At 46.6% G+C, this 11,764-nt stretch overlaps 1 protein-coding gene across 1 annotated transcript; it reads right to left on the bottom strand.

Moving 5' to 3' along the window:
• Positions 1 to 128: 128 nt before the first annotated feature.
• SNN (stannin) lies at positions 129 to 5,745 on the bottom strand. The gene is made up of 2 exons (XM_026049079.1): positions 5,605 to 5,745; positions 129 to 2,235 (listed from the first exon to the last, which is right to left on the bottom strand). Exon 2 carries the CDS (start codon positions 2,159 to 2,161, stop codon positions 1,898 to 1,900), a length of 264 nt encoding a protein of 87 aa, XP_025904864.1. The 5' UTR covers positions 2,162 to 2,235; positions 5,605 to 5,745; the 3' UTR covers positions 129 to 1,897.
• Positions 5,746 to 11,764: the final 6,019 nt, after the last annotated feature.

Here is an 11,764-nt window from a genome sequence, read left to right as displayed (position 1 = left end):
CTGAAACAAAACTGAAGTAAATATCTAACTGCATTATTCCATTTCTCCCTGCATTTAGGAGGTGGAGTGTACAGCAGCCTAAGTGGATGCAGCCCAGCCATACAGGCAGGTCACATGAGAATTGCATCTCATGGAAGTGCTTATGCAACAGAGCAAAGACAGCCAGCTGCCAGCTGTATCGCAGACAGGAGGCAACTCTGGGAGCTTTTCGCTTAGTGCCAGTATTAATTTTGCTTCAAATTAGTCTCACCTTTAAAAAAATACAGCCCTAAGAATGCAAGTGAGCATTTTATTTCAGAGAAAAGGGCTGAGGCTGCTGCCACGACTCCTGCTCACCGCGTTTCAGGGAGCTCTCTAGGAGGTTGCTTAGTTACTCTGCCCATAGAGGGAACAGGATCTAATCTGCTGGGCTTGAGCAGGACTTCAAYTTATCTCAGAAGAAAGAGAGCCTGTGGTAGAGCTGCTTGCTAAGTAGCGAAGTGCTTGAAGCTTTACATCAGGCACCAAGAAGCTAGGTTCATCAACACAGCAAGCGATTTGGTGGCCAGGGCAAGGCTAGGCCACACTCAGAGCAGAGCTGCCTTTCCCAAGCGGTCTGGATCATAGAATCTGCCTTTGGTCTTTCAGGGGCAGTCCTTGCTTCCAACCCCCCAAGCACTGTCACAGAAAGGTTAAGGTTGGAAGGAGATCATCTAGTCGAAGACCCCTGCACAAGCAGGCTTGCCTAGAGCACGTTGCTCAGGATCACATCCACRCAGCTTTTGAGCTTTTTAATTGGGGTCTAGAACTTACTAAATCTGTCTTTCTACAGTTTCCGTAGTTCAGTCTCAGCTCAAAGCAGGAAATCAGGTGTCCTTATTTGAAAGTACTTCCCTGGTGCTAGCTTAAAAACACAAGTTCTCTCAGGAAGGACTTGTATCTTGCAGTAACACAGCTAAACCAAGAGAGTTATCTACAAGATGTATTAACTACTATATAGTTKAAAGTTCATCTTTCATCTAAAGTGTATTGTTTTCTAAAATAGACTCCTTGTTTACACATACCCTAACTGCTAAATACACAAAGAGGACTTTAGAACTTCATAGTAGCTGCTTTTATGCCACTTTTACTAAGTAACCACTTCTGCAGTTTTACCATGCAGACATTGAGATGGGGAAAAGCCTGCTCTACTGCCACGTCCAGCTCCTGGAACCTTCTGGACTGTCCCTGAGGGTTAGGTGTCCATCATTAGTTCCTAGGTTGGAAGCTGAACACGGCAGTTTCCTTGCAGTAGCTACATGATTGGAGAACTCAGTTCAAGCAACCAAAAAGCCCAACCTACTTAGCTGCAACTAAAGCAAAACCATTCTTTCTTGGAGGCCTCGTGCTTCCTTCAGGATGCCACAGACAGGTTATACCTGCCTTTCTTTGAAAGTATTGTGAAAAGAGCAGACCCAAGCTTTAAGTGCAGTGTTGGTTCTGCTGAGTGGAGTCCCCCTCGGTGCTGAGTACAGTCATATCATGCTAGTCCCATACGCTGAGGCATACAAAGCAAAAGGTCCTGGCAGGCTATTTACAGTTCACAGTTGTAAAGAAGTTCACATTGCAGTAGTAGTAGTTCAGCTAAACATTCAAGTAAGAAAAATGCTGTTAGTCTTCACACCAAGGTATCCCCGTCCATTGCCCGCAATGGACTTCATGCCACGTATGTCAGCTCCTATCCTGGACGCCACAGGAAATACAGCTGATGGAAAGTGCAGCTTCCAGTGCATGCAGTTGCAAACAAAGTTTATTTAAGCCTCATCATGGTGTCTTCTGATGAGCAGTGCGCATATGACCAATTTCTTCACAGTACAGGAGATTCTGCTGCTGGTTACACGCATCCTAAGCTTAGTCTATATACAGGGGTTGCTCCAAGTTAGCTATGCACTTCTGTGCTGTTTGGAGTTAGCTTAGCTTTTCTCTCCACACAAGGTCCTTTAGCGGAGTACTGCACCAGAAGGAAGGGCTCTTTGGTTTCTCCTTCTCCCACGATGCTTTCCTCATCCTCAGACTGGCTGATCCGCTGCAGACGCAGGTAACACCAACAGCCCAGGATCAAGGCACCAAGAGCCGCAATAGCAATGAGGATGACGATGACGGTCACCACGCCAGTGGTGGGGCTGTGGTCAGTGATAGACATGGTCCCTACCTCAGACTCTGGCACCTCTTACGCAAGACTCTTCACTTTATCACTTCTGCTTCATCTTCCAACTCCTGCAGTGGAAGAGAAACACATGGTGAAGTTAGAGTCTTACCATACTCAGAAATGTTAACATTCAGGGTTGATGTCCTTCCTAAGGGCACATAGGCCACTTTCATTCACGGTATCAAGCTTGTGATGTCCCTGCATTTCTTGATCATTTTGTTTTAAGCTTAGTTATTCACCCAGTCCCTGAATATGCAAGTTCTACGCTTAAATTTTACACCCTTGACTTGGATCAAGACAGTGCACACTCAACCTGCCAAGAGATGGCAGTTCTTACTAGGAGGTGACAGCGTAAGATACATTAGCTGATGCAGTCCAAGATACACAGCAGAAAGAGTCCTAAATAGAGCTACAAATCAGGCCAAGCCAAGTTTTACTCTGGTACAGGACCCAGCACATTTCAGCCAGGGCACTGCTCACACCAAGGACATCCCTAGATTTCCACAGGAAAACTTCCTGCCAATCATGGCAAGCAAAGTAGTTAATCAATAGTGCATCCCTAGGGTAGAGTTTTAAGTTGATTTAATAGAAATACTTTCTTAAGCCCTTGCAACAGTGGAAGAATTTTAATCAGATTGGGGGAAAAAAAAAAGGTAATACTAAAGTATTACTAAAAGTAATGCTAAAAGATTACAACAAATCTGTCTATGACACTACATGACACTAGTTTGTTTAGAAAAGCTGACTACCTTACATTATTTTTTTTCCCTGGGCTGATAAACACCAACATTCTGTACATTATTTTTTTTTTTTTGCAAGAGGCAGGTGGAACTCAATGTAAAACTTTCTGAAGAAGCAAAACCCACACATGTGAAGAGTATCATCATTTTAAGCTTCTGCCCTTCCCAGCGGGCAGAAGGTTTAAACAGAAGCTGAAGTTGGAACTAAAGGAACAGGCAGYAAAATGGAAGAGGAAGGAGGAATGAAGAGACCACCCCAGTGTCCTGTGGAGTCCAGCAGGGAAGAGACGTTCCCCATACACTTTGTCTCCTTCCAAATTCATAACTCTTTATTTAAGGGGTAATGCAGGTCTTCCAAATTTCAAAAGCTTTTGATTAAAAAAAAAAAATCCACACACCACCCAAATCATCAGAAGAAGAAGCATCTGCCTGTGGTGGCCAAGGATTGTGTCCTGGTCACCTTCTATAGCGCTCAGAGAAAGTCAGCATCAGGCAGGGGGAATTCGTGTAGCTGCTTCTCCYAGGGCACATGTGCCCCGCGGTGCTTCAGGAGGTGTCTGATCCCGCTGCAGGAACTCTCCAACATCACCACCCTCTGCACAGTCGGCATCTTTTGGCACACTGTTGTTAGACCAGGCAGCGCCCGCAGAATAATCAGCGAGCAGGTACAGGCCTTCATAGGCAGCCCCAAGAAACTAGACTGAAAGCAAGACTAGATGCTACAGCCAGAGAGCAGAGAGCCCACATCTATCCGGATCTGCAATGCTGCATATTTTTCCCCTCCTCCTTTTAAAAGGGGAGGGGAAACTTGGCATGGACCCAGGTCATCCTGGAAAATACAGACCTAGCTGCGTAAGTTTGTAAGACAGTAAGTTTCTATTTGAGGAACAACTAAAGCTCCTCTTCTGGCTTATTTAAGAACATGATGACAGCTCAACTGTGACAGCTCAAAGCTAAATAATATTGTTTAAAGTCACTTATTATGGTCTAAGGCATCATTTATATTTAATATTATCAACTAACAAGAAAAGCTCTTTTGAGCAGACTGATATATTAACGGTAGTAGATATAAACACAGAAGTTGCAGGACTTGTCTTTGAGCAGGATGTTATACGAGAATCCTCCTCTGTTTACACTTGGAAGTTATTTCCAACTGGGCTGGGCTCTCATGTCTGAAGTGATCTTTCTTTGATATGTCAAGGTGAAGAACTGGGACCTCCAGATGTGCAAGAGTGTTTTACCCTTAACCAACAGTCCAAATTTTCAGTGTATACAGCTATTCAGATCTAAATACAACTCCCTCTGAATGTACTATTCATGTAATTCTATTTCACTAGATTAAAAAGAAAAAGCAATTTCATTAATACCACCAGAATAATCAGCTTGCATGAAGAAGCCCCATCCAAAGAGCTCCTCACATCTCTGTACCACACTATACTTAATGCCCAGAGTTAGGCAAGAGAAACAGCATATCTGTACTCGGGAAGATGTGCACATAGACATTCACCTTCTAGGAGAACAAAACACGGATAAAATTCAAGGTCAATGTCTCAAACTCAGCTCCCGCATCTCTATCATACGATGGTGAAGCACAGAAGGCAGCCTCTGCACAGACAGGTTCCCTTGCCCTTTTGTGGAGGCTGATGCCAGCACCCTACATAAAGATAAATATTAAGCCTCTGTACATCTTTACAGTAGTTAAAGCACCTAGTTAATGGTGCATGATAGTACCTGGGATGGGAGCAGTGTCACCTTCAGATGCAGCTTTGTTTGCATTTTATTTATTTTTTAAGGCAGAACCAGAGCTCCAATTCTGCACCTGGAAGGGCAGGTGCAGCTGCATGTTTCTGCTATACCTTTAAGCACTACCAAAAGGCCTTTCGTTCCTTTGTTACCTTTTCTAGACAGGTACCTCAAACCCACACCTCCTTCCAGCAGCTATTGACTCAGATCAAAACCAAGCTGCCTTCAGAGTCCATTTCTAGACTACAGACATAGTGTATTCTGTTGAGCTCCTTAAACTCACGRCCATCCTGACTGGTTTATCCTTATTCCTAACCATGTTCTCAAGCTTATCAACATTAGCAAAGCTCATGAGCATTCCAGGAGCAGCCCTGGCTCTGCTCACCACCTCACTGGGTGTTGAGAGTGCCATTCCACTGGATATACRGCTCCATCCATTTATACTTGGTGGCATCTCTACTGCCAATTCCATTGCCACCCYACTTCCCATCAAAGCACACATCTGYACCGGATCAGCAAGACCTGCTAATTTCCTAATGACTCTTCCTAGACTCATTAGCACAATTAGTCGGAGTCACTGTGGGTAATTGCACGTAGCCAGCTCAGTTCCTGCTGCAATCAGGCACTTGAAGCGCCAGCTCCCCAAGTCGTTTATTTAGGCTGAACATCACTTCCACTCAGAACTTCTCCCTAGTTTTATTAAGGAATCAGAAGCTATAAAGCAAGGACAAACAGGAAGCCAGTTCAAATTGCAGGATGTCCCTGGAAACAAATTCTACTTAAGGCCAGATTGATAGCTTCTAGCTAGCAATCCATCTAGCTAGCTTTTTTCCTACTTAGATGGGGCCAAGTTGATAACAGTTAATACCTGGGGGATATTTCTGAAGAATTACTGCTAAATTAGCAACCAGAGCTACAGGAAGAAGCTACAAAAGCAAATCCAGTGCAGTTCACCTGGATGTCCTGAAGTCCTTCAGCAGGACACTTTAGGTGCAAGTATCAAGAGACGGCAGCAATGACAGAAATCTTATTAGCACGTAAGACTCCTGTTGCAGTATTTCAGCTCCGGAAAGCTGAAGGGGAAAGCAGAGAATACATAAAGGTAAAACTACTGATGGGGCTTCGCCCTTCGGGGAAAGGAGGAAAAACCCGCAATAAAGTCCCGTCCCTGGTTAGTTGAAGGCTTCCACGTTAAGAGCCTGYGGGCTCGGTTAAGTAACGCCTGGTCCCGGCTGTGCGCGCCCYACAAGCGGGACTTGTGGGCCGGGCTGCGGGCTCGTTACCGGCACCTGGGCGCGCAGAGCGGCGCCGAGCGAGGCCCGGCGCCGCCGTGCGCTTAGGCGCGGCTCTATCTGGGCACAGCTCTACGCCCGGCCGGGCTGCCCAGAGCCCGGGATCTCACAGGCCTTGGGAGGCCGGCGCCGCTCGCGGGAACCTTCCCAGACGCGGCTCGGGGGCGGCGCCCGGGCGGCCCCGCGGCCCTTCAGCGCGGGCGGCCCCCGCAGGCGCCTCCGAGCCGCCCCCGGCGCCCAGCGGCCTCGCCCCGCCGCGCCCGCASCGCTCACCGTGCCCGAGCGGCCCCGGTCCCGCCGCGCTCCGCTCCGCTCCGCCGCGCGGCGCCGCGGCCGGCGCCACCGCCTCTGCCCGCGCCGCCCTGCAGGCCGGGGGCGGGCGGGAACGGCTGACGGGCCCGGGCGCGCCGCCCTCAGCGCCGCCCCGGACATGCGGGTACCCCGGACATGAGGCTGCGCGGGTACCCGCTGCCATGCGGCCCCCGGCCCTTCCTGGGCGCTCAGCCCGGGCTCCTGCTCTCGTCCCCGCCGTGTTCAGCCCGGCCCGGTAGTGGCAGCAGGGTGTTCCCAGTGAGGGTTTCTGCAGCCCGGTGCTGGCAGCGCGGGCCGGGCTGCTCTGAAAATCCCTCAAGGTTTGCGTTGTTACATTGTTTTCTTGCATTGTTTTTAAGAGTTGAAAGCGTTTTCCAGCAGAAGAAGCTGTGAGGGAACAGCCTGTCAGGAGTTGAGAAGTCACCATGTGCTTTGTGCCCACACGAGCACCTGTCCGGTGTTGAGGTGATCGGGACCAGCAGTGGTTTTTTAGTGAGGAGAAGGAATCGTTCCCAGCATTAATGGTGTCCACCATGGCCAGGTGCTGTCTCTGTTGTTGAGGCTGAGCTCGGTGCTGCCCAGCTGCCAGGGCTGATCTCTGTTGGCTCCCGGCTGTGGGACATCTCTGCACGGCCGTGCGTKCGCGTTTCACGGGCTTAAATGTTTTTAGATATACATATAAACCATAGGTTTTTATATGCATAACCACAAAGGTACAGTCTGCAGCAAGATATGTGTGTCCTAATAGAAGAACATCCCTTGGTGGGAAAGGTGATGCCCTTTTGCACCGCTCTGCGCCTTAAGAGAGGCCCAGCAATTTCAGCCTAACTGTAAAGCTTTCTGTCCTCGGAAAACTTTTTTTTTTTTTTTTTTTTTTTTTTTTTTTTNATCAGAAGTGACCAGCATCACTCTAGATTAGAGACCTACTTCATCACAAACAACAATAACTTGGGACCAGCCCCAGGAAGCCCCAGGAGTCTCTCTGCACTGAACCCGGCCAGAAATTATCTAACTGAAGTGTGTTGTTGCAAATGGGTGTGAAGGGAAACTGTAACTGTTGGTGAGAAACAAATAACCTAGTCCTTATTCAAAATATTTAGGAGGAGCCTTTTTTTTTTTTTTTTTTAAGTGATCCGTAACTCAAATTTAGTAAATCACACAGAACAAAGCAGATTCAGATTCTGCTCGAAGCGGAGCCGCTGGCTGTTCTGCTGCTGTTTGTGCCAACGCCTTCGTTCTTTCTTCCAATTCCTGCAACTTTCTGTGCCCTTTGCTCCCATGTGATTTTTATTACACCGTAGATGTTGTTTGTGGTCTGTAGTGGGGCTAGATAGGGGTAGGAGGGATTTGGGGCTGTGGTTAAGTGGAGGTTAGTGGTAGTAACTGCTGCGTGGGTCACTATAGGAGACCACGTTGCTTGTCAGGAGGCAGAAAGCTGCAAGGCCATCAGCTTTGGAGGTGGTAACGGGGGACGTGGAGCTGCTGGGGAGCAGCTACCCAGGTGAGCACGAGCTTGAGCGCAGAGGAGCTCACAGCATTAACTGGGTGAGTGGTGCACAGGAAGAGTATGTCAGTGCCCACCTGGTTGGCAAGTCAGATGTTACATGTTACGGCACCAGCTGGAAGCCCTGCAGGGCTCCCTGCMCAGTTTGGAGAGGCAGAGCTGGGTGCTGTGGTTCAGGCCTGGCATCCAGAGTCAAGGAGCAGAACAGCTCACCTAGCTTATATACAATTCTGGTTTTATCTCTTTTTTTTTTGTTGGAATAAATATGAGTAAGGAAGCAGCAGAGCAAGGTGGAGCTCCTCCGAGGGAGGCACCGTGGCTGTCCCTGTGCCAGCAGCTGGCCCGTGGCACTGGCAAAGGCAGGAGCTGCTCTGCTGCCCATCGCCTATGGGACTGGAGTAACAGAGCACTGGGGCAATGGTGCTGTTGGGGAGAGCAGTGTTTTATGAACGCAGGGGAATTCTTCTGGTTCCTTTTGGCCTGTAAAGAATCAGGAGCTCTGTGGGAATATTAACGGGGAAAGAGAGAACAAGGAATCTAAGCAGGGAAGGTGCTGAAAGTGCAATGAGACGTGGAGCACAGAGGGACAGTGACACTTGGTACCAGCCGGCAACTTGTGCAGACATCCCAAGCGGGAGATTCCCTTTGCATTTGTGGTGCTGTAGCATTAAAACTATGGCAAGATTGTGAATRTAGCTTCAGGTGGGGAGATGGGGGATAGGGTGGTGGATATGAAGTGATTTTGGAAGCAGTCTGTTGGCACTAGGTACACGTTTTTGGAACAGAAAAAAAGCAACAAGCATTGTATGTGTTCCAATAGGAACGTTACCAAGCTGAAGTTACCTATGTCAGCATTACATCTGTGAACAGAGTCGCTTCACGCAGTGCATGGTTTCCCATAGAGCTTATTTCTCATCAGAGATCAGGTTGGAGCTGTGGTCAGTGCAGTTCTTTGTGCCTTGTGTTTCCATTTTAAGTAACACCAGGTTAGTTCTGTTTGCTGGAGTATAGATATACAGCAGATAAGCTGCATGCCAATATATATTGCTTGGACTGTGTTAGTAACCTGGATTGCTTTTCAGTCTTTTATTCAGATTGCTTACGTTTAGTAAAACCTAAGTGTGTTTATAACCTAGAGTGTCGATTTCAAGGATGGCTTTAACATGACTATGGCCCTTGCATGGTAGAGGGGACAAATCTRGACTAGCAGCTTCGATGGGGTGAGTTTTGCTGCCTGCTGTGATGGAGGCAGGCCTGTAGTCATCTCTTACAGTGGTTTGTCTGCTGTATGACTAATGTTTCTGATGAGTAGGACACTATTTACTAAATGCAGATCAATAGCAGTAGTAGAGGGATCCAGAATGTGCTTGGGGGGTGACAGGAATGAGGTGTAAATGGAGATCAAAAGAGCAGAGTGTGTGAGTGCAGCCTGGCAAGCAGCGCGGCGCAGGGATCCGGAAAGCCCAAAGGGAACTGCAGGGAAATCTGTATTATTACGGCAGGGAAATCTGTATTATTACGGCCCTCGGGCCGTTCTAATGCTATGAGTTCATAAGGAAATAAAATAAAAACAAGTACTGCTTGGAACAGAAATCAATATACTATCTAAAGATGCTTAGGGATCCACATTTAGTACTTGAGCTAGCAGAGGAACTGGCAGCCAGATTCTGACAGGCAGCTATCAAAGGAATCAAATTGGAAGTGACACAGAAGATGCTCACAGCAACGGCACTTAGACCAGGCTTCCAGCTCGTCTCAAGACACTGGAAAGTCTCCTGGACTGAACTGATACCGTTCTTTTTACAGCGCTGAGCAGAAATGAGATCATTCTGAAGAGACAAGTTTCTTACTGCTGAGTTAATATAAAACCAAAAACTTACAACTGAAAATCTAACATCCAGGCCCTCTTCTGTAGATATCCACAGCAATAAATCATTTTGAGTCACTTTAATAACGTCACAGTTTTATTTTTAGTGATCAGTGTTTGCCAACTTTGATCCATATTGACACAGGCGTTGCTGCATGTCTAATATTACAGTCTTTTTAATGTTACTCCTTCACTGTAGGACGAGACTTTGCAGGACGAGTCAGCTTGCAGTTTTGCCAACTAGCTGTTCAGTTAGCTTGGGGATTGAGTAAAGGAAAATAAATGAAGCTTTTTTCTATCTCTGAAAAAAAAATGTAGCTATTGGAAGATTATTTGGTACTTTACTCATTCTGTTCAAGTTGTGTTTAGGGCCAGGATTAGGGCCTAGGACCTTTGTTAGGAAATGCAACTTAAGAAATTTGTATTAATCGACTTTTTTTTTTTTTTTAACTGAGAAGTCTGTGCAAGTTTGACAGGTTGGATAAATCAATACACTAAAAAAAACTTATTTGAAGTAATACTTGACAAGATGTGTCTTATCCCTAAAAATATTTTTCCAGCTTTTGCTTTCCTCCTCTATTGCATTTATTTCCTGTATAAAGGCTTAAAAAATAGTCACAGATTTTTTTTTTTTTTCAGAGACTGTTCATATTATAATGCCAACTGACTTATTTATGCACCATCACTTACGGAAACAGAATTGCCATGTTAATAGTAAAGAGGAATGAATAATGTTTTTTAAATATACACACAGGGAAAACACTWAATAGTTCATTATAAATCTCTAAATGCTGATGTTTCTAAGATTAGGTATTTTTCTAGGCTGTTAAAACAGTTCATCTACTGTATCATCTACTTTATTTGTTGAAGTAGAAACATAGGATTTACTATAAAAGATAAGTTTCTGAAATGTTTTAATTTGCTCATCTGGAAGATTGAGTCATATAATTCATCATCTATTTGTCTGTAAAGATGCTTTTCCTTCTAGAGACAGGACTGTGATTGGGATTTCTAGAATGAAATTTTCCATTTATGTGTGTAGAAATAACATGAGCTACATATACATGAGCCTGGGGACTCAAACTGGACCATGAGCTGGTCACTGTGTAATGGAACTGTGCAACATCTCTGAAGTTGGAGTAATGGTCCTGAAGAATGAATACAGGGTGTGAGCAAGTGTTAAGAGAGGTTGTGTCTAGCTACAGCTATGGGCGGAGTTTGCAGTTTCCRTAGGGCGAAAATCCTTGTTTGAATTTACTGTGTTCCCGTTTTTCATGTCTTGAAGTCACATTTTATACGTGTTTCCATCAGCGAGTCACCTGGAAGGCTTGAAGGGGGCAGATGTTAGGAATATGAACCAAGGAGCTGCATGGGCCGTGGCAGATGATGCATCCTGTCCAGCACAGCCATTTCACGTGGTTGTACTTGTCTTCAGGAGCGGTAAGTCTTTTATAAGTGTTATGGACCTCACCATAAGCTGAATGTGTGGAAACACAGYGTGTCCTTCCCCTCGGGCCCTGCGAGGAGCGGGGCAGGCTCGTTTCCCCGCCTGCCCTGGTGACACCTCAGACACGGTCACTGAAGCATTTCATTACCCCACAGGTTTAGGTGCTGAGCTGCCCCAGAATCTCAGGGGGGTTTATTTCTCTCTTTCAGATTTCTGTTAGCAAAAGGCGGATGAGCATATTGCCTCACAGCACGAGAGCCTGTGCAATGTGAGCTACACCAGTATAGATGGTGGGCTTTCCAYAGCGCACCTCCCCAAGACTCCTAGCTGCCACCTCCACAGCASTGAGCATTTCTCTACCTGGTGCCAGGAGCTGGAGGTCTCCAGCCTGAGCGCTCCGTGCTGCAGGACCTTGGAATAACTGAGCTATTTTGAGCCACCTCTGCACTTCACCAAGTGTTTGAAGTCCAGGCATGAATTGCTGGAGAGGAGAAGCTGTCCCAGCACCATGGATAGTGGCGTGTCATTGGGGTYCACCAGGTACCAGGGGCTGGGAGCTGTCACAGAAGCTCCTCCATGCCCTACCAGACATGTGATATATCTGTGGGTTTGTAGAATGGTTTCCAAAACAAAGTTATGCCTGTGACAATGACAAGGCCTTGGTTGTAACCACTAAGTGGAATTATTTTCCT

The sequence above is a fragment of the Nothoprocta perdicaria genome, unplaced genomic scaffold (genome assembly GCF_003342845.1).
Source record: "Nothoprocta perdicaria isolate Ctin4 unplaced genomic scaffold, notPer1 scaffold_59, whole genome shotgun sequence".
Classification (NCBI taxonomy): Eukaryota; Metazoa; Chordata; class Aves; order Tinamiformes; family Tinamidae; genus Nothoprocta; species Nothoprocta perdicaria.
Note: the sequence above shows the minus strand (reverse complement) of the source record. Positions and strands in the feature narration are given on the sequence as shown.